General features: G+C 47.6%; 6 protein-coding genes across 6 annotated transcripts; all 6 read right to left on the reverse strand.

The window, feature by feature from the left end:
• Positions 1 to 434: 434 nt before the first annotated feature.
• Positions 435 to 2,234, reverse strand: F5B22DRAFT_118799 (uncharacterized protein). The gene is made up of 2 exons (XM_047968873.1): positions 1,062 to 2,234; positions 435 to 1,007 (listed from the first exon to the last, which is right to left on the reverse strand). Exons 1-2 carry the CDS (start codon positions 2,106 to 2,108, stop codon positions 474 to 476), a joined length of 1,581 nt encoding a protein of 526 aa, XP_047831443.1. The 5' UTR covers positions 2,109 to 2,234; the 3' UTR covers positions 435 to 473.
• Positions 2,235 to 4,292: 2,058 nt separating this feature from the next.
• F5B22DRAFT_118796 (uncharacterized protein) lies at positions 4,293 to 6,958 on the reverse strand. Its single transcript, XM_047968872.1, has 2 exons — positions 5,786 to 6,958; positions 4,293 to 5,700 (listed from the first exon to the last, which is right to left on the reverse strand). Exons 1-2 carry the CDS (start codon positions 6,629 to 6,631, stop codon positions 4,954 to 4,956), a joined length of 1,593 nt encoding a protein of 530 aa, XP_047831444.1. The 5' UTR covers positions 6,632 to 6,958; the 3' UTR covers positions 4,293 to 4,953.
• A 4,229-nt stretch (positions 6,959 to 11,187) lies between these two features.
• Positions 11,188 to 13,898, reverse strand: F5B22DRAFT_118992 (uncharacterized protein). The gene is made up of 2 exons (XM_047968874.1): positions 12,783 to 13,898; positions 11,188 to 12,725 (listed from the first exon to the last, which is right to left on the reverse strand). Exons 1-2 carry the CDS (start codon positions 13,681 to 13,683, stop codon positions 11,890 to 11,892), a joined length of 1,737 nt encoding a protein of 578 aa, XP_047831445.1. The 5' UTR covers positions 13,684 to 13,898; the 3' UTR covers positions 11,188 to 11,889.
• A 3,845-nt stretch (positions 13,899 to 17,743) lies between these two features.
• Positions 17,744 to 19,642, reverse strand: F5B22DRAFT_119084 (uncharacterized protein). Its single transcript, XM_047968875.1, has 3 exons — positions 18,996 to 19,642; positions 18,672 to 18,836; positions 17,744 to 18,563 (listed from the first exon to the last, which is right to left on the reverse strand). The coding sequence occupies exons 1-3, from the start codon at positions 19,180 to 19,182 to the stop codon at positions 17,887 to 17,889; spliced, it is 1,029 nt and encodes a 342-aa protein (XP_047831446.1). The 5' UTR covers positions 19,183 to 19,642; the 3' UTR covers positions 17,744 to 17,886.
• Positions 19,643 to 19,763: 121 nt separating this feature from the next.
• F5B22DRAFT_645978 (lactose permease) lies at positions 19,764 to 22,177 on the reverse strand (the record flags this gene model as incomplete). The annotated part of the gene is made up of 10 exons (XM_047978667.1): positions 19,764 to 19,866; positions 19,997 to 20,106; positions 20,168 to 20,307; positions 20,357 to 20,501; positions 20,646 to 20,729; positions 20,837 to 20,903; positions 20,967 to 21,631; positions 21,685 to 21,765; positions 21,851 to 21,882; positions 21,931 to 22,177. 10 exons carry the CDS (start codon positions 22,175 to 22,177, stop codon positions 19,764 to 19,766), a joined length of 1,674 nt encoding a protein of 557 aa, XP_047831447.1.
• Positions 22,178 to 22,780: 603 nt separating this feature from the next.
• Positions 22,781 to 25,375, reverse strand: F5B22DRAFT_604291 (major facilitator superfamily domain-containing protein). The gene is made up of 4 exons (XM_047974784.1): positions 24,700 to 25,375; positions 24,369 to 24,639; positions 23,927 to 24,269; positions 22,781 to 23,872 (listed from the first exon to the last, which is right to left on the reverse strand). Exons 1-4 carry the CDS (start codon positions 24,888 to 24,890, stop codon positions 22,941 to 22,943), a joined length of 1,737 nt encoding a protein of 578 aa, XP_047831448.1. The 5' UTR covers positions 24,891 to 25,375; the 3' UTR covers positions 22,781 to 22,940.
• Positions 25,376 to 25,721: the final 346 nt, after the last annotated feature.

Raw genomic sequence — 25,721 nt, forward strand, 5'->3', positions numbered from 1 at the left:
GCTTGGATCAGCTGCTTCTCTCGTGACACCCGGTAGATGTGGGTGTCAACGTGGTCTACCGCGGGTAATGCACCCCAGCCCCGGTTGTATGCATGCTGAGCCTCACCCTGAAAAGCTGCATACAGGTGCCGAGGGTACCTCACCAAAGATGCTGCTTCTCTGGTACCCGCAAAGCCTTGTCCCGAGGTGTGACAGATCTAGCTGAGTGGACAGAGCAGATTGCGAGACAGTTGGAACGTAATGGGCAAGGGGTAAGGCAAGCTGTACATGCAGCTTATGCAACCATTATGAAAATTTCGACCACGTTGTGTTTATCGTCAGGCTATATCTGTAGAGGAGAACTTAATGGTAGAAAATATAATATACCAGAAGCTACCCGGTTCATAAGCATCTAGTTAGCAGCTACTTGGCGAGTAAATAGAGGCGGTCGCAAGATACGTCACGACGGCCTATTTTAGATTTTGAACCTAGATCTAACGGTCTATGTCTAAAACATTAGAAGACATGTAGCCTGCGTTCCTCGTCTTGCAAGTTCTACATAATACAATGGTTTTCACTTGCAACACCTCAAGGAATTCCCTGATAGTATCGGCACTCCCCTGATGTGACCAACTATACAGGATGCCATTGGGCGGCCCCCGCTGTTTACCGATATTTGAAGGCAAGAAAGCCACAGAATGACCGTTTTGCAACGAACACGACGGCGTATGATGCTCTAAAGAAGCCAAAGCAAGCTGCTCCAAATTGAGTGAAGTGTTCATCCGTGAGAACAAAGAGCTCCATGCATTCGGTCTGAAAGGATTGTTGTCCATCTCATCATCATCGCCCTGGACGATCAGTGCTATTCTAATCAAGGTCAAAACCCTCAACGAAGGGGATAAACAGTCCAAAATCTTGCAGATGTCTCGAATTGGTACTGTCATATTGCACATCTCCAATTCCTTAAGGGCTCGGAAACGGTGTTCGAACGGAGGAATTATCAATAACCTAGAATCGTTAAGGATACCCTGGGTGATTATTAGCTTTCATACACCGCAAAACCTATATAAAGTGCAACTCACTGCTCGGTAAAGAGCATGATTAGTCTCCGCTGCGGGATCGGCCGGGTCGAGGAAGATTGCAAGCAAGCCCATGATGCCGTCCACGATATGCCCTTGCCGCCGCGCCGAGATCCGCAGACTGTCCAAATTTGGTGTCTTCTCTAAGAAACTGAACAATTGGTGTTTTTCCCACTTTAAGAAACTGTTTGAACGGGTGGAGTAGCTACCAAGCGGGACTTGGACGAAACTAACAGCCAGGTACAGGGAGCGAAGATTGAATAGCACAGGATGAATGTCCTGATGAATGAACTCTGGTATGGTGAAGGCCGAGCTGGATAAACCAATATTGGGATGAAATATATCCCCCTTCAGAGTGTTTATCTGCAGCCGACTTTGAGCTAACGCTAGGATAGTCGAAGAAAAGACTATGTCAATGAAACTATCGTCGTAATTATTGAGATGTAACTCGGGGCCTGTGAAGTCTATTCCCGTTTCTCGTAAGATATAAGACCACCCATAGCTCACCAGAAGATCGCACATTCCAATACGAGCTTTTCTTCTGGGAATCTTGTGGTCTCTTATGATCAACTCTTCCAGACGAGACAGATTGCTAAAGGCTTCGCTGAGCATAAGCTGTAATTTGCCACTGCTGAGGAGAAAATCTTGCTCCCGAGTAAATGTTTCGAGCTTGTAGGGATCGATGCCAGCCTTCACCAACGTGTCACCTGGAATTGTGTGATTAAAATCATCCCAGCTGTCGGCGAAGCGAGGTAAGGCGTCAATTGTATGAAGGCGATCAAGCCCGATAGTGATGCTCGTGAGATGATGCCCTAACCGTGGGCATTGCGTTATTTCAACGAGGGTTTTCAAGCTATTGAAAGTGACCGAAAATCGTCGTTCGGTGAAGAACTCTTTGCAGAAGGAGTCAAATAGCACAGTTTCGATTCGACGGCAAACCAGGCGCAAGGCCAAAATGTCATCCACGCTTAAATATTCCCAGATCTCCAAGAACAATTCGACAGGCAGCTGAAGGAACGCTGGCCCGTTTTCAAGTGCATTAAGTTCCATGTTGTGAGTTGGTTAAACGAGATAATATGCAACAAGCGTGATCCAGTGCGGCGATTTGCATGTCGTAAATGTCCAGTTCTTATTTATATAACTGAAAAAGGGGCGTCGACCTTACGACGAGGATTTTCCTCGCGTACGATCAAATAACCTCGTTGTATCGGACTTGAAACCTAATTCTAATGAAGAAAAAGCAGGAAAGGATTGACGGCATCGACCAACATGGAGGCTCAACCAGACTAAATAGAGCATTGCAATGGCCGAGCTAGGCCTTAGAAATATGATCCATAACTTCTCTAAGTTTGGATTATTAGCAAATAACAAGCTTGTGGAAGACCGCAAAGAGTCTTGTGCCCTAGCAAACAATCTTAAGCACCGTGATCCCAAGAGTAAGAACTCCCTTGCCAAACATAGCATGAAACGAGGTACAGACACCACAGAGGTCAAGTTGACGTGGGAACGCATCAAGTATGAACACATAACACTACTGGACGCAGAAGACATGTTAGGCCGCAAGGGAGTGAGGTCAGACAAAATTCACACTATCTAGATGGTTCCGACAGATAGGTAGCGAGCCGCCGTGGACTCGTAGGATTCGTACCATCTGGACCAGGCAAGTGAACCCAACTTGGCGGGATACGTTGCTCCCTCTCGGGCATCTAATCTTGTATTAGCAAGCAAAAACGAACTCACGTGAATGGCTGGGGACCAAAACTGTTGGTGGCCTACTTGACTAAAGCACGGGCATCGTCAAGGCGGGTGGATAGTGCATATGGGTGCACGTTATGAGCCGGCCCCCCAAACGGCCGTCCTCATAGCCTACTCCCCCAGCCCTGGTACTGCCACGACCTATGAGCGGCAAAGGCAGCTGTATCTCGGGAGCCAACAGAAAACAGCCGTGCCTGATTTGCCAGCTGAATCACCCATGGTGGGTGGCACTAGATAGATAGTTGGCTGTTCGTCAACCAACAGTCCTTTAATTGTCGTTGCTTGCTATTTTCGACCTTACTCCAACAGGGGCGAAATAAGCAAAGACATGGTTGATGTGTATACGAAGGCGGTCCCTGCCAAACTAGGGATGGTGAATCGGTGTCAAGGATACCAACAAACGCGCTCTCTAAGCGAAAGCTTCTAGTTTCGCTGGAATGACCTCTAACGAAGCACACAAGGTGGCTTAACAAATGGCTGTGCGTGGGAGATGAGCTATGTCAATATGTAAGCGGTATAGTCTCGTGAGGTAAGGTGGGTGGGTTGGGAAAGGAGTACAAAGTATCGCAATTTACCAGGGAAGAATAGAGGAGATAACAGTAACAGTAAACTCCAGACCAAATGATAAGACTGCCAGAGGATTCACTAGAAACGTACTAACCCAAATTCCAAATTGACGTCACCCGATCTCGTCTTGGAATAACTTGAATCCCTTACGAGCGTGGAAACCCGCCACGGGGACGCTACCCCCATCTCCATGCCCGTGAAGCATCGACGGTTCCTGATCTCGTCAGTGAGATGGTCTCCCATGCTGCCCATGCTTGATTAATATGCGTGGAATGGCATCGTCTACAGTAACAGGCTACACTCTGGGGTGTTTAATGGCCCGTCCAGGTGGCCATGCCTTAGCAGAGGTTGCACAGATCGTAGACAACTGTAGGTAGCCGAAGGTTGCATCGAATCCGACGAAGCCCGGCAGTCAGCATGTAGGTAAGTATCCGAGTATGTATGTATGTAGATCAACTTGGTACTTAGTCTACATAACACCGTCTATTAGCGTGGTCTAAGTTCTGATAGCCCGAAAAACAGGAGTTAGGGGTAAGACAGTAGATTAGAATTGACGATACAGAAAATGCAATAACTCTCCTCGGAACGCCAAGAGCGACAGGCTTCAAGGCTGCCACAATCTGCACTACGGTATATATCTTTTACTAAGCCTTGCCACACCATCCACAGAGAATATATGAGGCTGACACCCCAGATCTTGTACGTGGAGCGGAGGACAACAGACCCTATAAGAGATCGACCACGCTGTGCCGAATCTGTTGAGCAATTTGCGCATTGATAAGACACGATTCACTGGGTACAGATACGGGAACTAGCATTCGGATGACGAAAGACCACTGGGTCCGTTTTTGTGGTGTCGAGTCTGGAAAGCTGCAGGTTACACACGACCAGACCATTGAGCCGAGGTCATATATATATAGACATCCTACCTTGACAAGATGATATAATCAAGTGTCCCATTGAACTTCCCTATAGCATCGAGTAAAAGCTGCCTGAGATCAATTCAGTAGATACATCCTTTTTATTTGCAAACTCTAACCAGACCAGGTTCAATGATATACCTTATTTGCTTGTCAAATTAGGATATAAGAGACGAAAAAGCGACGTATAGTATGGGAATGAGCGACAATTAGGGCATATTGGGACGTTTATCCTCAGTTAGAGGAAGCCCAGCATGTCTTGTTCTGCACGTTTGTTTCGAATTCACGTCGACCTTGCAATTTGTGTGGGCTCTGCCCTACGTCCGAAGCTGACTCTCATATCGTCATGACCTAGTATGCCCGCGTCGGTGAGATCTTACTGCCATGCAAACCGATGCATCTAGATCCCAGGTATAAAGAGTGAGATTATTCCGAGCCAACTTGGCCCGGAAAATCATCCATTTGTCTAGCGCCTCCGTCCCTCCGATCTATTTAGGCACCGCAGTCATATATACCGACAACCCATTATGCTCACTTAGTCCAAATGCCCGCTAAGCCATTTACCATATTCCCCCATATACGCCGTTGAGATGAAAGTATCGTGAATCTCGCGAGAAAATCATGTCTCATGCTTATCCGTTTCTAAGGCCACCCTAGCTACCTGGCCCTGAGTACATGACTTGCCGTTGCTGTTGTGGTTGTGGTTGTTGATGGTGGTACGGCAATGTAGTTGATGCACAGCTTGGACACACGCGATTCTCGGTACAGCGATCATGTTTTAGACAATGCCACTCAACACTGGAGCGGCACATTCGACACTCTGCACAGTGATCCCAGAGTTCCGCGGGCACCCATTGGCTCTGGCAAAAGCTGTATCGAAAGCCATTAAAGTCATCGGGTCTGACGGTACCCAGCCCGCCTCGTAAAAGCTCAAATTCTAGCCGCTCTTTCTCATCTTTACACTTCTTGCCCTTGCCGTCACGTGCCCTTTTCCATCGTTCTTCCCACTGTTGGAATGCCTCTGTGTATCCACGGATCTGGGCCCATGACTCATCATCTGATAAAAGCATATCGACCATTAGATCTACGTCCAACTCTTCGACATTGGGTTGATTCCTCAACCACGTCGCGAAGCACGGATTGGCGCCACACGGCTTTGGGAATGTGTCGCTGGGGCCAAAGAAGGCAGAAAGATCAGTGAATGGGTTTCCGCATGTGCCCCCACAGGAGCACGCAGGGTTACAGCTAAGACCATACTTGCTGCATCCGCAGGAAATGCAGGGTTTCTTCTTTCCTCGTCCTTTTTTACATGAACAACTTATCTCCCCTGGTTTTGATTGGTCGGTCGACGGCGTTGGTATTGATGATACAGGTCTGGACTGCTCTGGATTTGTGTATATCTAAAAGGTTAAATTGATTGAAGGTCAGATCGCGTGTTCAAACAGGCATATTTATGGGATTCCTCAGGTTGATTTGGGATCATACCTCTGCAGAATCGTCTGCCGGTTCTCCTTGGGCGTCTTCATCGTCATTCTCCGCCAAGTCTTCCGACATGTGACGGGAAACGTCGTGAGACTGGGGGGTCGGTAAAGGTGCCGGGCTATAGTGTCCAGTCACGCTGGGATCTGGATACGACGGCGACGCTGTCTGGTACTGGCCGCTATGGGTCGGCGTGTGCGTTGCGTACGCGTCTCCATAAGATGCTAGACTGTTGTGCTGTTGCTGGGTTTGTATAGTTGCCATGGCGGCATTATTTCTTTGTGACGTGGATTCAAGAATAGCCGCTGCCGTTGGATGGGGCGTAGATATAGGTGAATATGTCATCCTCGAGGCGGCTTGAGGGTTGTGAGTATGTGTCTGAGTATAGGCGCCATTCTGAATGCCGCCGAGGGCGGACTGGGCATAGTGTCCCGCATGGGGCGATAGCTGAGGGCTTGCCTGAGCGTGGGTGTACTGAGTGGCATATGGATTGGTCTGGTGCTGTGGACTGTATGAAGCGGCACCGTATGCCGCGGTTGAAGCATTATTCTGGTATCCGCCGCTTCCGTAACCGTTGTGCTGCGTTGTCACCGGACCGGCCGAGTACGAAGCGTAGGTAACGGCTTGATGATGGGCAGATTGTGCCGTTGTGGGTTGTGTAGCGGCGGTAGCATACGGCCCATTGCTGTAACCAGCTGACGTCGATGCTGTCTGGTAAAGGGCAAGGTTCCCGTTGAGGTGACTCGGGTGGCTCGGTTGGTGTCTCAGGGGAGGAGCAGTGGTTTGAGGGATTGCGTTGCTGGACTCTCTCGACGTATTCGATCGCTGTCGTTTGGTTGGCAGATACGACATGGCAATTGTGCGATTGTTCACACAAAGCGTCCAGAATGGGACGGGACAGGACGGGTCGTGGTTCGAAGTCACAGCCTTGGATACACCTCAACTCGAAGAACCCACGTGTTGGAACCTGTTGGTCGTCCTGTTGCTGTTGGTAGTGGTACTATTATTACTATTTGTTGTTGGTAGCGATGGCGATGGCGATGGCGGTAATGGCGGTGCTGCTGCTGCTGGGTTGTCCAACACTTCCGGTGATCTACATCAGCATCGATAGTGGTGAGAGCCTTTCACACTCTTTCTTTCTATTCCACACACACACTCTCTCTCTTCTCAACTCTCTCACACTCTTTCTCGCTCCGTGGTGGTGGATCAAAGCCCGATACTGCTGGATAGGTGTGTCGCGGAGAGTGTCTACCAAGGGCAGATCTGTGCTGAAAAATTAACAATTTTTTTTTGGGCAATCAAGCTCCTCGAGGTCCGCGTTCGTTCGTTACGAGAGAGAAAAAAAATGTGGCGTCCACACATCCAGGCCCCGCGCTAAGGGAAAGGCGGCCGTTGCTTGCCTCCAGGCTTGGTCAGGACTGGTCAGGACAGGCCAGGACTCGTCTACAGTCCCGGTAATGTTACCTACCTACCAGAACGGGCAATTTTGCCAGTGTAGATCTCGACATGCTCGTGCCATTGTTACGCTGTGGCTGGTGGACGGACCGATGGTGGCCCGGGAGCGCAGTGGAGCTTAGTGCCCTGTCAGATCTGCCAGATCCCCTATTGGCCTCTAAGTATTGGCCCTATTGGCCCTTGCCTCTTCCCTGGCGTCTTCCCTGGCGTCTGCCCTGTTCTGCCCTGGCTGCGTATCGCTGTCTCGTCTTAGGTGCTGCTAGGGCTTCTCTGGGCTTCCTTCTGGCTTCTCGCAACCAGAACTCTCTGGCACTTCTCAGGGGCCCCCGGCGAGAGCGCGCTAGGGAGGCACCAGGGAGGCACCTAGGCAATGCACTACAGGCATCTCACTGCATGCCGAGAATGCATTAAGGGGCGGTGCGAGGAGCACCCGTACCGCCCGTATCTCCTTTACCAGAGTCCTTACCTACCTACGTCCACTACTAGGTAGGTAGGTAGGCACTGAGAATATTTATGATTGCCATGGACTGACTGGACCGGTCCGGTCCGAAGGGAAGGTAGAAAATAGAGAGCGTACTACTTACGGAGAATAAAGGAATATGAAATTGCCCCAGATGCAAGAGAGAATTCCCCGTGAATTCAGTCATCATTTGCATTGTTTGGTAATTGACATAGGTATGCTGCTGTGCACTCTCTCACTACCTGCCTCACATCCTGCCTGCATCATGTGTTACTCCTCACACCTACGCAAACCTACACATAACTAGGTACATGTATACTGAACTGAGTACATATTTTTACTGCATCCCTTACATGGATCCAAGACTCTACACCACAGTAGTGTCCTACTGTAAGTACATAGGTAGGTAGGTATGTAAGTATGTAACCTCCGAAACAATCACTAGGATCTACCTGCATAATCCAGGCAGTGTACCGGTAACACTGCAACATCAGATTTGCAGATTCTGTTGGATTCGAATCCGAGATCGGCTAACCTGCTACTAGAGCGCACTAACCATGTCGCATCGATGGGTACCAGATCCTTACATAGAAGTATAAATATACCTACCTACTTATTTAAGGAGAGATAGATAGGGGTGACAGAAAGGGTAGGTAGCTAGAACATTTCCAGAACTCAGGAGAACTCAATGCCTCCCAACGCTCCCGTCCACGCTCCAAAAAAAAACAAAAAACAAAAACAAAAAAACACCCCCCCACAAACCCCCTGCAAAGTAGACGCTATACTAGGTAAACCACAGCAAGACGATGATCGTGTATGGAATGTAGAGAGTACTCTTCTAAGTACGGGAATAAATGTACAGTAGGTAGTAGGTAGCATCTGGTAGCATCAGGCACTTGGCACGAACTTACCCGCGATCGAACCAAGGCTGCGGGTTTGCGCGACTTAGCCCCCAAAAGTGTGCCCAGGTGTGCCGATGCGACTGCATTACCTAGCCGAGAACAGATTAATGAAGTCTTGGAGCATACGCAATTGTGACGTCCTCACCGACTTGTTCCCATCGTGCGAGCCTGCGAGCCCCGGACCAATCCTCTTCTCAATCCGCTCTCCAACGATAAGTGGCGATGGCCCTTCAGCTTGCTTTGCGGCCTTTCCCTGTCAGCCACGATAACAACGTCGATACCGGCACTCATCAGATCATTTTCGACTATGGTTTTTTAGCGTGTTATGATGATCGTCATATATAGTAATTCTCCGGATTCCGAAAGGTTTGAGATACCTACAAACGCATGATTTTTATCCAGATCACGCCTGCAGCAAAAGACTGTGGCTCGTTGTCGTCTTCTTCTTCTATTTGTTGGGGTATGATAATGCCACTGGATATACTTACCTAAGCTTATCCAACGATTGGTTCACGCCCGTGGTCATCCAAAACAAACTTCTAAGACAGACAGGAGTCGACACGAAGCAAGGTGCTTAATCAGAAGCCAAAAGGGAGCAAAACCTCATCTTGATTATTCATCTACTGGAAGGTAAACGAGGAACGGTTTTGAAGGCGAAAAAGCCATTCGACCCAGATCTCGACCGTGTGACTTATCAGCATCGATTCTAGAATCTTCTTGCCACCTCAAACCCTCATTTGAATCATGAATATAGGTAGAAGAAACGGTGCAGTCGACACATGGTAGCACCAATAAGACTCAATCCCCCTACATTACAAGCCTTGACTAGGCACCCAAATAATATCACTTCACCCTCAGATTCTCAGGAGCACGTGATCATCTTCGATGCATGCACAATATAACTACTGTGGTCCCATACACTCGTCACATATTGGTCTGGGATAATAGTACACCGAAATTTATTGCGATCTCCGAGACTTTTGCAAGACATGCAGTAGCGGTCTGAGGCGGACTATAGAGAGCACCAAGGATTCGGGCAACCGCAAAGCGCAGCGACTATGCAGAACCAATGAACCAATTGAGCAGATATCAAACGTATTTAACTATGTTCAGATATACCTGTGCTTATTCCTTATCTGGGCCATGCAATAGAGGCGCGCGGGCTGTTCAACTTGTTATATAGAAGGGCCAGATTATACATCAAGCCTACCTAAAGGACTAGAAGGAATGATACCACAATAGCTCAGCAGCTCAGTCACGTCAATATGGGTAGCTAGCAACCCCAGAGCTCATAAGACCGGTGATCAATCTTCGTGATACCATTCAAGCATCAAATCTCACCACCACGAGGAAAAGGAATATCAACTGCGAGCGCTACTTGCAAAGCACTACACTAGAGTCTGGAGTAACGAAAGCATCTGCCATATCGATTGGAGAAAGGGCGCTTGGGAGGCACTAGCAGTACTGTCGGAGTGGAATAATGAAAGCTAGGGTCCTAAAGAATCGCATCTCATGATAGCACTGAGTAGCATCACCGTCCCATCCAACTTGATAACAAGAAGCATCAAGATTCTCAATTTTACACAGCCATGCCTACAACAACGAACTCCAAGATGCCTATCTATATGCCGGGCCTGGGCGAGATAATCGACTGTTAGTTACCGGTCATGAACTCATCGCTAGGCCACATTCCTCGCCGCCAACCCCGTTATCGCCTCTGAAGTTGTTAAGCTACGTTGAACATGTGTTTCCGGGCCATACAGAGTGTCCCGGGAGTCAGGACCTCGAGAAGACGGTGAGTATGAGTAAACTGAAGATAGCTTGAAACATCCTATTGGTCTTGGCCTTGAGTTGGATTGTATGATAGGGAAGAGACTGATATCTTTCATCTAGAGGGTTTCCGTGTATGCCCCTAGGCGGTACGCATCCATAGTAACATGACATACTCGTACTCGAGCCACGCAAGACACGCTGGAGACGGTTCAATTTCGAAGGCCAACTGTCCTTTTATAATGACTTTGACAGATGTTCTATATGCCCCGTGGCCTTGATAACTCAGTCGCAGTTAACTAGCCAACCATGGATTTCTCGAAACTTATCTACTTAACCGTCCACATTTGATATTCCAAGCTTTCAACCGCTTTGAAACTTTCTACCTGGACATTAGAACAAGAGTAGAATGAGAATCCAACTAAAACCGTTTAATCTCAATATATGGGGGATTAAAGAGGAGTAACTATTCCAAGCTATTTCCTGCGTTCCTCGGACCCGATCCGATGCCGCATGTTTGTGAAAGTAAGAAGGCGCAACATATTTCAGTTCATCTGAATATCAGCAAATAACTCCCCTACGATGTTTCTTTTCAGATTGCATTCACCAAAGTCCAATCACCGAAGTCATATATCGAAACTTCTAGCTATTCACTACCTAAGCACTCCGCCTATCTACACATATGCCTACTCAATATAAACCTCTAGCTCATCACATGGGCGCCCTGTCTGGTTAAATGGAAGGAAACAAGGTTCGGATCTAGCACTCACAATTGTCTGATCGCAGAGTCGCCCGAAAGTGTCCCATGAATAAATAGCCTATTTGCGAGGTGCTTAGATAGACCTCGAGCTATGATGTTCTCGACGCTAAACAGTAAGTGTACACTGCCGCCCGAATCATCTACCTAAAGACATCTCAAGAGCCGCATGGAATATCCTCCGCGCACTTCGAAAACGACGAGGAACGAATAAAAGAAAAGAAAAGAAACGCAATCCTAGGAGATTGGTTACAGGCCTAGAATATTTCCACCGTAGTTGCTTGAAATGCAAAGCATACCTCTCCTTGCAGCTAAATCCTGTCAAATCGGATCATGCGTCTTAAGAAAAAACTTCAAGGGGCATGGTGGTTTATTAACATGGCTTAATAGCACCGGACACCTCACAGCACATGCCCGCAAACCATAAAACTAGAGTGGCAGAATTCGCAAGACCAAGTCCAAATATATATATCGTAGCGGAATTGCATCTATGCTCAGTAACGCTGTAAATACTCTTGCCAACCCTTTTATACAGACATTCTTATAGTGGCACAGCGCTCCTTGGCCCAGAAGCCCTGCTGTTACACCCACCCTTATCCAAGTAACCAGGTCACTACCTTGCATATACTATATATAAAGCGCCCAAATGCGTGAAACCGTCTGCCCAGAAACCAGCTTTGCCTCCCCCATAAGCCTGAACGCCAAACTGTAGCCTTGTACCGTGATAAGAGACGTGAAGATAAGTAGATATCGTAATCAAGCTGAATTACGAATTAACATCAAGTCGTTCCAATCGGGATATAGTAGCTGCTAGATTAGCCGCAAGCCGTTCGACGCGTCTCACAGCCCTAGTAGCTACGATGTCTTCTTCTGTAGAATCAACCAGGTCATAGCGGGCAAAGGCCTTCTCGGGCTCAATACCACCGAAGATATCAACAGCCGATAGTCCATCGGTATCAAGCTCAAGAGGGCTTGTTGATGATACACACTGATCATCATCGTCGAATATGTCTCCGTCAAGGTTTGCCACCCTTTTCTCAACAGGAATAGACTCTGCCTCGGCTTGCGGCTTCTCGAGTACGGAAGGGATAGGTGCCTCGATAGGCCCGACTTCGGTCTTATCACCATCTGACACCGTAGACTCGCCGACAAAGTTTGATGACTTGCCCATGAGAGCACCAGTGTCAATTTCGGGAAGCTCTGGGGTCTCAAGAACAGCGTAGACGTGGGGTTGTTGATAAACAAAGCCATTGGCATTTATGTTCAGCATGGACAAGTCCATGTTTTGTTCCGGAATCATGACCATGCCGATTTGTTGTTGCTGCCCCATGTTCATAGCATTGTAGGGGTTGGGGTCCTTCGATACTTGATTCGGCTCAGATTTTACTTGCCTCTGCTCTACTTGAGGTTTTGACTGAGGAATGGCAGCGGGATTCAAGCTGAGCTCGTTAAGGAAAGATGAGAAATGTGTCGATGATAGAAGCATCTGGACAAGACCCTGGTAGCGCTGGTTCTCTTCCTTAAAAGCCTGGTTCTCGGCGCGCAGATCATTGTTTTCTGAAACTTTGCTGGCAATTTCATTTTCCAGTTGAGTGATGTATTCTATGTAGATGATTAGTTAGAGATGATATAGTCATTCCCTTTTGAGGATCACCTTACCTTTTCTTCTCGAGCGAAATGCACGAGCGGATACTTTGTTTCGAAGCTGACGTCGTTCCTTGCTGCTGAGCTTCTTGCCTTCCTCACTCGCAAGCAAACGTTCGTCGTCATCCATGTCCTCGTCCTCTTTCTTTTGTCGAGGAATTTGAACTAGAGGAGAATTATCCTCAGTCTCGGTTGTATTTGCTTTTGTCCTCATTGAGCTCAACACTTGGCTGATCTTTTGTTGAATAATGGGATCCGTTGGCTCGGCAGTCTTTGATCGAGACGGTTTGTTCTGCTGTATTTTGCGGGGCTGATTCATTTGACGCTGAATCATCTCCTGCTGTTGCTGTTGCTGCTGCTGAGCCTTGGCTAGAGCGGCACGCTGGTGATAACCGGGATACATTCTCCCAATATTGCTGGTTTGGCTAGAAACCGTAGGAGACGTAGCAGTAAGTGTATGAGGGTTGATATTAGGCGTTGCCCCGTATAAGTAGTCGGCTGTGGTAGAGTCGAAATCGAGATCCATGGTATTTGAGGTCATCGAGTTCTGAGGAGAATTGAAATCAAACACCTCCTCACCAGGGCTAAGATACTCCATGTTGTACCCTGGAATATGAACGGTGCCCTCATTAATAGCCAGGGTATTAGCCAAAGCACCAGGGACAAAGGGTGTTTGTTGTTTATACTGGTCGTATTGATGGCTCGGGCCAGAGAGCATCTGATTCGTAGGCATAGTTGCGGGCGTCGTTGTCAAAGTAGGCGTAGGTCGCGCATATTGCATTTTGTTTGTAGCAGAGGGCGATATTGATGGCGACTGGTATGAGATCCCATCGTAGTCGGCCAAATCTAAGAGGTCGAGGGGATCCATAGTCGGCGACGACCCGGTCGACGCCATCTGTTGACTTGAGCCCGCCATAACAAATAGATGGCAACGAAAATGGATGTAAACAACGGTCTAAACGGCTCGGGCTCGAGACGCTGTATCAACTGAACCTGGCACTGCTGGTGTAATTGTTATCGTTGTCGTTGTTGGTGGCGTGAGTGGCCTACGGTGTTTGACCTGTGTTTGCAGGCTGAGGAATGGAACTGGAAAAAAGGATCAGGAATAGTAGGGCACGCAGATCACTCGGGGGGAGGCATGTTAAAGAATGGCGTAGCAACGGACAATCCCAGTGGAAGGAACACCGGAGACGAAGATGAGAGTACCTAGGTAGAACAGAGCGTACCGGTAGGCGGCACCATGTACTGGCCAGGTACCAAGCAACTTGGCACCAACATGGACCGGGAATGGTACCCGCTACTTACCTTTTGGTGGCTTGTGTCCTGGGCAGGCTGCTGTATTGCAGTTTAGTACAGACAGTCTGGTCCAGTCACGGACAAGCTCATGCGGGCCCTTGTTGACTGGCAGGGATGTGGCCATAGGACGCAGTGGAGGAGGGGAGGAGGACGCGTCAGCTCTTTGATAGAGACCCGACAGGGTAAGACACTGCTAGTAACAACTTGGGTGTAGCGTGCGTGCGATGGGAGACCCGAAGATGAGGACAGGTGTGGTGTTTTGTTCGGGCAGTAGTTCGGGTGTGGCTCGCCTCGCTTCGATAGTTACATATCGCCGTTCTCTAGAAAGTTCCACCGCACAGCAAAGCACCCGAGAGCTGCATGTACTCGAATGTAGAATATACTTGATACTTGGCTACTTACCTGCCCCGGTGGGTGTATAACTATGTACCTACCTACCTCCACCAACTTCTACCGCCGGCCTTCCGATGCCGATACATGAACCCGTCAATGTAGCCAGGGAGGAGAGTACGTGACGAAGCCAACTTCCTCTTCCAGCCTTCGTTACCGTCCAATAGTGTATTTATACCTGGTATAGATTACGATACACTGACTGTCTCCTCACTAAGTATGTGACATCGAAAGCATAAGTACCTACTTCAGGTAATCATGCGGCGCCCTAGTTGCCTGGCAAAAAAGGTACCTGTACTCTGACAAACGACGAAGACGACGACGATGATGATGAGGAGGCATAGATGAATAAGACATTACTAGTCTCTACTGAATCGTGGCTGGTGGGGTTTGCCGATCCTGTTCCCTTCACGACAAGCTCGTAACGGAGCATGTTTACGTTCTGCCTACCTCTGCAACCGCCATCGTGTCTAGTGTAATATTTCTGCTGAATTATATGTAAAGCCACTAGATGTTGGGGCGCCTACTATGTACATTAAACCAGTACTTCTACAGAGAACCAGTATACCTGGAAAGACAGCGTGGTTTCAATGATAGTAGATGTAATTGCATGTATTTCGGCTCTGGGGAACTTCCTTGATCCAGATGATGGAGTCGAGGGAGTATCAATACCAGCAGCCGGATGCCTGCTGGGGAAGTACCTAGGTCAGTCGGCAGGGGTATCGGGGTCAATGAGTGCTTGATGATCGGTAATACTTGTACTACAGGAACAATCCTTACCAAATCATGACCAACTCCCATCATGATATCCCACATACCACAAAGCTGTGGTATGTTTATTGCATCAGTATGCACCATACAGGTAGGTGCTCCGTAGGTGTTGACAGTCTACTTCTCACCACTATCAACATGTAAATGGGGATCACTCCATAAGGTACCTACCGAGCCTACTTACTCTACTTCGATGCCGCTGGTAACGAATAATAACAAAAATAACTCGTGATGTGGTTTGCTCTTAAATGGCAGCCTGGAAAATAAATGGACCAGAGGAGAGCTTGGGATGACACCGATACTGCGCCAATGAATAGTGCAGCCGCCAAATGACGGGTTGGAACCAACCGGATCTGCTGGACCTTGTTCACAGCCACCACTGCTTATACTTGCATGTACTGGGTTAACACCGCAGATACACATATAAGGCTTGGACAGTAGTTAAGATGAGGGATACCTTATGTGTACAATATCGGATCGGTTGAAGTCGGCGCCGTTAGTTCCGATACCCTGAGGTTCCATAGCACCATCGAAAAGGTCGGGCCATCGAATCGCAGAGTCCGAGCTGCTACAATAGTTTATATTGCACTTACTGTGCAACGAGAAATAACCTTACAGCATACACCTCGTAAATGTAATATCCCAAACCAACAGCCTAAAGACTAGCAGTGGACGGCCCCCCTTGCACCGAGTGGTACACCGTTTAGTACATTGGTGCTCAGTATTTGAAACTCGTGAAACTGATTTGGCCCTCATGCGCGGTACTCCGTCCAGTGCCAGTGCGAGGCTAGTGTGCGAAGGTAAAACATTGGGGCGGATCATCAGTCTGGCCGTTGATGTGGACAGACGATCATGGCGACGGGACGAAGAGAGGTCTCGCTCCGTTTCAGAATGAGAACCACCTGTCAAGTCGAGTAGGTAGGTCTTGTCTATGGCAATTCCTTAACGGGTCCGAAATTGTTAGTCCCCGCTTAATGTAAATGTATCATCTTCCTAGTGGCCCCCCAGCTTCTCCTCCTATGTATGTACAAAGTCAAGAAAGTATTACTGAGTACTATGTAAGTAGGAAGCGGAGATTCCGTGGCGGTGCAGAGAACAGCTCGTCTGATTGGGCCGGCTTGCGCCATTGGTCTTTGCAAAATATGGCTCTGCCCTCAACTTCAGCTTGACAGGGTCTCAGAGAAACATGGCAATCGGATAGGGGGAATGGATGGCACAGCCCTACCAAGTTTCTAACATAATCAACAGCACTGACGTTAAATTTCAGCAATCAGCAATCCTAACTCCTGGGCAACGACGGAAATGAACCGGTCAAATAACAGTAATTCCTTGTGCCCGGTGTAGTGCATCATTATCTACACCACTCAAATAGGGGAGGGCGCAAATCACATTTCGGTGGCTGAGAACGAACTAAGCAATCACACTGTCAGGGCATGTAACTAGAACTTGCGTGAATTGTAAGGTCATGGTAAGCTAAAGTTCAGTGCGCCGGTGAATCGAGCACAAAGTTTCATCGGGCTCCGGCAGTGCGGGGATAACCTCGTCCCCTTTTCGCGTGTTCCCAAGTTGTACCGGCAGTTGGTGTTATAATTAGGGTGAGGGCCAATACGACAAGCACCATGACAATAACCTCACACCTCAACACAAACACGAGCAAGGCCCCTACTTATACAAGTGTATCTAAACCCAAAAGAACCTAGTCCAGTCGGTGATCAGTGCTTACAACTCGGTTCTTATCGATATAGCACAGCCACCTACGATGGCTTTGGCGAGAGGCCTCCATGATTGAAAAGTCATCTACCTAGATCTACGATGTCAGAGAGGCGTCTACGAAGTCGTATTAGTCAAAGGTGTGCATAGATATGCATGTTCCTAAGCAATACAAGAGCCTCTCGTCTCTATCTTACAGTACCTATCATCCTCTTCGCCTGATCTACAACTAGCTCCACTAGATGTATCATGGCTACGCTACACTGTAGTAGGTAGCTGGCATGCTGTTTCATCGACAAGCACAATTCAGATATTTATAGAAACCTCATTGGAGAAAGAATTCCGAGTTTCAAACCTTTTTTCTTTTATGGTATGAAGTATCATTCTCTGGACTCTCAAGCCGGAGAACAACCTTGGATTTGTACCCATGCTAGAGTCGAGGACCCGAAAAGAGGAGAGTTACTCCTGGAAACTTTGGGGTGCCCGAGTTTCCATTTATGTGAGGTGTCAAAGTTGTTTTCTTATTGTGCAATGGACTGTGGCTATGATCACAGATCTCAATTATAACAGCCAAGCCATTTCGGGTTTCAAATTGACTATCACCACAGAGCAGACCGTACTTAGACCTCGATCAACGTTTAGCTTGCGGAAGACTATCCCAAGCTAATGAGACTCCCTGTATGTACTGGGAAGGGTTTCAATACCGCATTTCAGGCATATAAATTGATGACCAAGGTAAATCTAGAAGGAGACATTCAGCTATGTACTCTACTAAGGTTATTAATGGGCTATCTATCGGAAGCTTAGCATAAAATAAAGTCATTTTCTATTTCTCCGACTACATAGTACACAGTATAACTCCAATCACGCCATACGTGAGGATAGGTATCTAAGCTCTTGCGTCTTCGATTATCAGCCTCAAGTAATACTCTGCCAGCACACGAACTAATCATCAAAACCCGGTTCTATCAATTGCAACCACCTTGGCTGGCTCTGTTAGCGTGCCATTGACAGGGTTAGCAACTGCACCACCAGTTACTACGTAGATAATGTTCTTATCGGCCTTCGTCCGACCGAAAGCCAGAGCTGTATCTCCCGCAACAGTGAGCTCGGACGGCGAACCAAGGACAACAACACTCGGTGAGTTCCCATCGGCAACTTCCACGGTATTATCAGAGTTGGTGGCCGCCCAGAACCTCCCTTCCTCGTCAATAAGAAAGTCATCCATATTTTTGCCGTGCGTGAGCTTGGTGAGTAGCTCGGGTTCAACACCCTCGACTGCCATACCACGCTTGTCGATGGGCAATCGAAAGATGGACGCACGATTACTGTTGTCAAAATACAAGTAACCATCGCGAACATCCACTCCATTAACCCCCAATTGTAACGTGGCGTTAGCCAATGGTAGCATCTCAGGCACTTCTACCGCTATCTCGTAAGCGCCAGTGACTGTGTCGACGCGCCAGACCCGGCTCATCCCGGTATCCGCGATGAGAACAGCAGACGAGCATCTGGATATGGTAGCCACTCCATTGAGTAATCCCGCTTCAGGCATTTTTGCGACAAGTCTTGTAGTCGGTTCTTCCTTTCTGAAATCGACTTCCCACACGGCCATAGTCCCCGGAACCGCTTGAATAAATAGCATCAGTAACGACGATCCGGAATAAACTCCACGCTGACAGAGCTAGGAATTTTACGGACATCAGTCCTGCGGAAATGACTCTGGTATCTACTCACGTTCTGCAATGCCACTAAATTGGCCGCCTGCAACAATAAAGACATCTGGGGAGATCTCAGTGATACCAAGCAGACCGTTAGCACCGTCAATATTGGTGATAGATGCCTTGGGCGAGCCCGACAGCGGTTCCGAAATGGAGTAGATAGAAGCATTTGGCATCAACACTACAACCGCTGGAGTTAGTCATTACTCTTTCAAGTATAGGTTTTGGGAATTCTGCATATTCCCGAGACACACTTGTGCCCCTAATAGGCAACTATGGCCTCCGGAAGTAACTAGAACAGGAGGAAGATGACACCAGCGGCTACAGGTTAGGTACATACTGGTCACGAGGAGGTCGCCGTTCCGACGCACCGCTATATTTTCAAACCAGCTGTTAGGGAGGGTGTCGTCAAGCTGAAAGATGGTGTGTGCCGGGAGCGGTACACCTGCTGTCTGCTCTGCCGGTGCTGGTAAAGCAAAAGCGGTTTTGCTGGCTAAAGCCAGTAAAGTCAACATAGAAGCATACATCGTGAATAGATTCCGAATTGGGAAGACAGGGCCGCGCAGACTAAAGATCCAGCATGATAATCCACGAAACAATTGATTTAGTATTTATAATGTCGTGTGAAGCTAAACAAACGTCTCTATGCTTTGTAATGTGGCTTTTCATCGGCTTTACGGCGTCAAAGTTGCTGTCGGGGGGGAGTCACCGAGAGTCCTTCCCATTGTAGTGTAAAGGGAGGAACAGCCAAGGCAGCCTCAAACAGAGGCGTCCAGTTTCGAGAAATCCACCGTAATCACTACATCAATAGAATTATAAGTGGAATACCTGGTGGATTTAGTAATTGGGGGTTTGCCTTCTGGGAATGAGAGGAATAGAGTGATGTAGTGCCGTAGCGCAGCTTCTCATAGCCACTTATTGTTTACTGTAAAGCGTTGCTTGCAATCTAATATTAGAATTTGATTGGCTGTAAGCATAACTATGCTTGGTTTGGAATAGCCAATGTGCCATGATGCAACAGGATCCAGCCAGCGGCCAAAGTGGCAAATCGTCGGTATTGTCTTGATCATTGTCCCTAAATCCGGAGCATGACCGTCCCTCTAATCCCCTACACGGCAGTCTTGTCCCTTATCGCCGTTTCCTTATACATAGTTTGCAGCTTCTTCTTTGCTTCCACGCTAGCCTTCCGGGGATTATCGGCCCCGAAAATACTAAATCAAGTCAGTTCCATTCGGTTAATCGTGTGGCCTGGAATCATAACGAGGACATGAAAGAGAATTAGGAAGATGCAATTGACTCATGAGGCGTTGGCGGTCCTTGGCGAGAATGAAAGAGACCTACACATCTAGTTGTTCTAGTGTCAACCCTTTCGTCTCAACGAAGAAGAAGTATATGAATGCGAATTCAAAGGTATCCCAAAGAGCGAAGAATACATAGAACCAGTAACCTATCTGTATGCGAGGATTAGACTATCAAGTCCAGTATCTATCGTGGTCAACCGGGACTACTTACGCTCGATAAGGCAATAGGGGTAACGAAAGTATTCAGGAAACCCGCTGCGCCTGAAGTAATCTTGTAGGCACCCATCGCCTTGGCTCGCATTTTGTTAGAGACGACCTCCGCAGGATATACGGGCTGCATGGGTGTGAAAGCTTTTACTATTAGTAAATGAATTAAGGGGGTCGGGAAGCATTGACAAACCTCCCGAGAAGACAGCACCAAACACAAAGATAAACACTATGGCTAGAACAGCAGCACCAGTGTTGTTATACTCGATCTTGCCTGCACTTCCAGCGGCCACCAATGCAAGACAGATAGCCATGCCGAATGTGCTTCCCATAAACATCTACAGAGAGAGATCATCAGTCATCCATACTCCTCATGAATGATATGATGGGTCCAGGAGCAATCGCGCCGGGGTTCGGTGTTGGGATGTTCAACCCCTCAATAGTCATTTAAGAAAGTAGTGTGATTTCCTATGATCACCTACCTTCCGACGACCAACGATGTCATGTAAACGAGCGCCGCATGTAGAGAAGATCCACCCAATGACTGAATAGATGATATTCAATATCTATTCGTGATGAAGCATTAGAGACTACATGCACTATATCAGAGTAGCAATGAGAAAGAGGGGTCAGACTGAAAAGGGGTAGGGTGTTTTCTTATAGCCTTGCTCACAAGCTTGGTATTTGTATCTTTTACGCCAATTGCGTCCAGCATTACAGGGAGATAGTATGATATTATGCTAAAATCCAAAAGTTTAGTAATGGTTTTCAGAGGTAATGAGTTCTCGCCGCGGATGGCTTACTTATTTCCGCTAAATTGAGCAAACCACGAAAACGTCATATTAAGCATGAGCCTGTATCGACTTGATTTCGTTTCCACAAGCACTTTTAGATCGAATAGGTCTTTCCAAGTCGATTTAGATGTTCCCTGGATATTGCCTAGCATTTCTTTCATCTCAAATTCCACCAGCGGGTGGTTAGGGTCGTTATTTGCATGGTACTTGGTGATTATCCGCCGTGCCTGCTCTTGCTTGTCGATGAGAATAAGATAACGTGGCGACTCCGGAAAGAACTTGATCACTAGGAGAACTAAGCCTGCACAGACAGCCTGGAGCCAGATAGGGATGCGCCAATCAAGATCTCCTTGGTCTGCGAGATATTTATGGCAAGCATAGACGGAAGATGTTGCCAGGATGGAACCAACATAATAGAAGGTGTTGAATGTTCCAGCAATTGTCGCGCGTGCGCTGGCAGGTGAGATCTCTACAAGGTATAAGGGTGCCGCTGTTGTAGTTAATGTGGCAAATAAGGAAAGGAGAAACCGCCCTGCAATGAAAGTAGGCAGGCTTGTTGCTGTACCAGTAACGATGGTCCCTATTATCACACCTAGACAGCCGAAGAAGATGTGCCAGATCCGACCATACCAGTCTATGAGCCATACGAACAGAGCACCCGCAATTTGCCCAACCTGATTCCTTATTAGTCAATGTATATTTCTCTCACTTTCGCTTACATCCATACCTGAAAGATGGCAAACACAATCCCCGTTGACGCGTTTCCGTTAACAGGAAGCCCAAAATACTCAGTATAGTTTGGTAAAGCCTGCGAGCCTGCATTAGTCATCGAGGCTAAACCAGCGCGGATAACAAGCATTGCAATATTTCGAGATTAGCACACGGGATCTCACATTGATTGATCCCATGAGCGAGCTGTCGAACCCTATATTAAGATTAGATATGAGTTTTTAGATCCTGATTTATTACTCACCGCTCATGGTAGAACAAAGGAATATGGTTCCCGCGAGAAGATATAGTCTGATGTAGCCAGGACCCCAGGTATCTGGTTTATTGGTTGCCATGATGGCAGCATAATTCTCCAAAGTTGGGTCGAGGTTTTTGAGGGCATCGGAATCACCGAGCGGCTTTTCTGGGTTCGTATCTCGTTGACTCGCGCATCCTTCCAGCTGGATTCCTTTTGCCAAGCTGGGGTCAGAATTAGTACCAGTTCTCGCCATGATTGAAACAGACACCGATCTAGCTTTGAGTGATGTACATAGGTCAGCCTTCCTCTGCATGAGTGTGTAGATGAGAAGTAGACACCTCTTGACTCCCCCAGATAGCTCTCCGCGGGGTACCGTGAACAGCCGATGGCACGACCTGGACAGCCAAAGCAGAAATGATTTACTACGGGCCTGTGATAAGCATCTGCTCCAGTGTCGGAGAAAATAGAAGCCAAAGTGTCAAAGTTGGGGTCTGCATGGCAACCTTAGATCACTGCTACATTGCAAGGGTTTACCCCGCGTTGAGAAACGGTACAGTAGAGTAATACAGATATAAGCAGAGATACGTGGAAATATTCCCAATCACATGCTCCTGTAACCGTAGCCGGAGTTGGACAGTAACTGATTCAAACCAACAACTAGACATGTCGTGTTCATGTTATATGACGTGCGTGCTAGCGAACACTACATTCTCCTCCGCATGATCTCCCAGTTAATTGAGCCTCACAGAAACGAAGGAAATAGAATAAAGCCCATTAATGAACATCATAAAATAACGACTAGGAACATGTCGTTGATGTAGCGGCTAAATGCAAGTTTTGCAGGGTATCAGCCCATCCGGTGCTATACTAGTCATAATCGCGAAGAGTGTGGACAAGCATGGCTCTTTATCAACCACGCGGTAGTGCAAGCATAGAGGAGAGACTTTTGTATCATTCTCAAACCGAGTGGGCATTAGATGATTTCGATGTGACTATGCGAGGATCCCAACATAACCCTAGAAGACCATGCCCTTAACTTGTGTGACTTTCCTGACGTCAATATTCCTGATCAACAGCATCCAAATCAGACCTAGACCCATGACTCCAGTTCCTGCGGCTAACATCCTAGTTTGAGCATAGCCATATGCCTTCTGGATTGCCAATCTCGTAGCACTCCCGACAGGATAACTCAGTTGAGTCTCCAGATCTCCGTAAATATCGACTAGATTCTCGAGAGAGGATTCTGGAAGATAGCTCTCAAGCGCCTTTTCGAAAGTGTTGGTCCAGATTGCACCCGAGATTGTTGCGCCCAGTGACCCTCCCACAGTGCCTACCACGTACAGAAGGCTCAGAGCTGAAGCGACGTGCTGATGATCAACGGCGGCTAGGATAGCAAGCTGCTCGACAATGATGAAGACACTTCCTCCAATAGAAATGAGGACCTCGCAGAAGACTAGATAGCCGACCGACTGATTGGGACGCCGGAAATAGATCATCAGCCCCAAGGCAAAAATGTACAGTGGAACACCAATATATAAAAGCCACTTGAAGCGACCAGTCCTGCGAATGAGATAGCCGGTGAGTAACAGGAGGAGGCCAGAAACGACATTGAATGTATTGTTGATGTAACCGGCCTCGGCGATACCTAGGTTATTGACCACCTGAAGGAAGGATGTGAAGTAATTGTTCCAGCAGTAGTACGAAATTTGGTAGGTTGCATCTATCAAGCAGGCGCCGATGACGGTTCGGTTGGAAAGAAGTTGGAAGTTTAACATCGGAGTTGGGGCGAGGAGCGCTTCGTAAAGGACAAAGATCACGATGATCACAAGCCCAGTTACGAGCATCGCTATTATATAGGCTGTCCCCCATCCATACGGCGCCTCGGAGGCGATGTCGAAGGGGAGGAGAAAAACGACTAGCCCGGTAGAAAATAAAACCACGCCAGCGACTAGTGCTAGTTAGACTTTGAATAATGGATAAGTCTTCAAGTGTTCCAACTTACGGTCAAACTCTACGACGTAAAACCAGATTGTTTGGAGTAGTGTTCGCTTGGGCTTCCCTTCAACTAAGGTGCCTTGTACTTTGGCCTTGCGAATGTAAAATTTCAGAATGAAATACAAGGGAGCAGACACAATTGGGAAGATGATGGAAAAGGCACCGAAGCCCCAGCGCCAACCAATATTGGCATAGAACTCTGAAGATGCCTTGGGTCCCGCGAATGCTGTGATGATGTAAGGGGAGGAGGTGAAGGCGTAAGCTAGGCCTCGATTTTTGAGCTTGGAAGCATCAGCCGTGAGAACATCGACGCAGTATGTCATGCCGCTAGTTCCTATCGAGTAGAATACCTGATTGACATAGCGTTAGCATAAAAATAGCTAACTTGTTTTCAAGGGGAAGAAACATAAACAAGCGGATTTGGTGAGACCACTGCTCAGAAGACTTACATAGCCAGCAGATAGCGCAACAAGCGAGTTACTGGCTGCCATGACGACTAGACCGATTGTAGCAAACAGAATCATGAGGAGAAAGCCTTCAGCTCTACCCCAAACATCTACAATCTTAGCAAGGGGGATAAACAACGCCGCCGTTACAGCATTTGAGACGATGTAGATGACGTTCAAGAGCGAGTGTGAACCGAAGTCGCTGGCAGCGTAGGGTATCAGGTCATAGAGAATGGAAGATTGGAAAGCGTTCACAAGATATAATCCCCATATGCTGAGTCAATTGTTAGTTGAAGAAAATATTAAAAGAGACAACAGAATTGAGGGTTTTTACTTCGCAAATATGCCTATCAATGCTGTTTTAGACCAACTCAATGTAAGAGCTTCCATATCTTGGACACCACGCTGGAGCTCCTCATTAGGACGCTCCAGCTCAGGCTTTTCGAGATCATTTGCCATCTCAGGCTGCTCCGGATCATTCACGGCACCGACATCGTCGGCGGCTACCGCTTTTTCTGCCGCCATTATGGTATGTATATACGGCCAGTCGATTTATGTGCAGCGCACGGGAAACGGTTGGGTTGTTCTAAAAACGACTCATGTACACACGACTGAGCTGCGTACGGTGCTATGCTGTGTGCCAGAAGAAATATATAGGAAGAGCACAACAAGTATACATCTCAAAATTTGTTTGAGAGAAGCTATACTGTATGTACATTGCCACTAGGGACGAACGGCAAGCCCGAAGTCGGCACGTTACATGCTGAAGGACTGCTGCATATAGCGTCATGGTAAAGGCCAAATCCCAACGCGTCAGTCGACCGACGCAGCGCTGGTCTCGATTCTTTTGTAAAAAAGCTCAAATTGTTCTACACTAGAAAGACATTTCTAGACTATTGTGGGGTGTAATTGATGCACAAGCTCGTATGCCCAATATATCGCGTGATATCGTCCAAGAAAAGCGGACATTGGCTCAGTTTCTGGCAACGCTAATAGTGTTCCTAGTTAGCTGGCCTAGGCTAGAGGAGCTAAAGTTATCAGATCCGATTTTGCGTCAATGGAGCTTGACTGAAACGGGGTGAAATACACGAGGAGCCCGCTTATCAATCTATATTGACGCGATCGATTTTTAGCCCACCTCTTGAAGCCTGAACTTCTAGATAGTGTTACCGAAAGGAAGAGTTAGAGAAGTACTACTCATCATTGTGAAGACTGATAATCGTAGGGTATGAATAATTGCATGATGAGGATGCTTCCTTGTCTACGCTGTTACGTGTATATAGACAGAGGGGAGTATGAGGCATGATTTTAAACGATACCGTAAATGTACCTAGGTGGCTAAGGGGCTTCATTCAC

This window comes from Xylaria bambusicola (assembly GCF_022495145.1).
Source record: "Xylaria bambusicola strain CBS 139988 unplaced genomic scaffold F5B22scaffold_17, whole genome shotgun sequence".
Taxonomy (NCBI): Eukaryota; Fungi; Ascomycota; class Sordariomycetes; order Xylariales; family Xylariaceae; genus Xylaria; species Xylaria bambusicola.

What these genes read in the sequence shown, in the direction of transcription:
- F5B22DRAFT_118799 (XM_047968873.1), bottom strand. Translation starts at nt 2,108, where the DNA reads ATGGAACTTAATGCACTTGAAAACGGGCCAGCGTTCCTTCAGCTGCCT. An exon ending in ATCATGCTCTTTACCGAGCA is followed by an intron (nt 1,008 to 1,061) that starts GTGAGTTGCACT and finishes ATAATCACCCAG; the next exon opens with GGTATCCTTAACGATTCTAG.
- F5B22DRAFT_118796 (XM_047968872.1), bottom strand. Translation starts at nt 6,631, where the DNA reads ATGTCGTATCTGCCAACCAAACGACAGCGATCGAATACGTCGAGAGAG. An exon ending in CGGCAGACGATTCTGCAGAG is followed by an intron (nt 5,701 to 5,785) that starts GTATGATCCCAA and finishes TTAACCTTTTAG; the next exon opens with ATATACACAAATCCAGAGCA.
- F5B22DRAFT_118992 (XM_047968874.1), bottom strand. Translation starts at nt 13,683, where the DNA reads ATGGCGGGCTCAAGTCAACAGATGGCGTCGACCGGGTCGTCGCCGACT. An exon ending in ATTTCGCTCGAGAAGAAAAG is followed by an intron (nt 12,726 to 12,782) that starts GTAAGGTGATCC and finishes TCATCTACATAG; the next exon opens with AATACATCACTCAACTGGAA.
- F5B22DRAFT_119084 (XM_047968875.1), bottom strand. Translation starts at nt 19,182, where the DNA reads ATGTATGCTTCTATGTTGACTTTACTGGCTTTAGCCAGCAAAACCGCT. An exon ending in CGGCGACCTCCTCGTGACCA is followed by an intron (nt 18,837 to 18,995) that starts GTATGTACCTAA and finishes CAGCGGTTGTAG; the next exon opens with TGTTGATGCCAAATGCTTCT. An exon ending in ATTTAGTGGCATTGCAGAAC is followed by an intron (nt 18,564 to 18,671) that starts GTGAGTAGATAC and finishes TATTTATTCAAG; the next exon opens with CGGTTCCGGGGACTATGGCC.
- F5B22DRAFT_604291 (XM_047974784.1), bottom strand. Translation starts at nt 24,890, where the DNA reads ATGGCGGCAGAAAAAGCGGTAGCCGCCGACGATGTCGGTGCCGTGAAT. An exon ending in TTGATAGGCATATTTGCGAA is followed by an intron (nt 24,640 to 24,699) that starts GTAAAAACCCTC and finishes CAATTGACTCAG; the next exon opens with CATATGGGGATTATATCTTG. An exon ending in TTGCGCTATCTGCTGGCTAT is followed by an intron (nt 24,270 to 24,368) that starts GTAAGTCTTCTG and finishes TATGTCAATCAG; the next exon opens with GTATTCTACTCGATAGGAAC.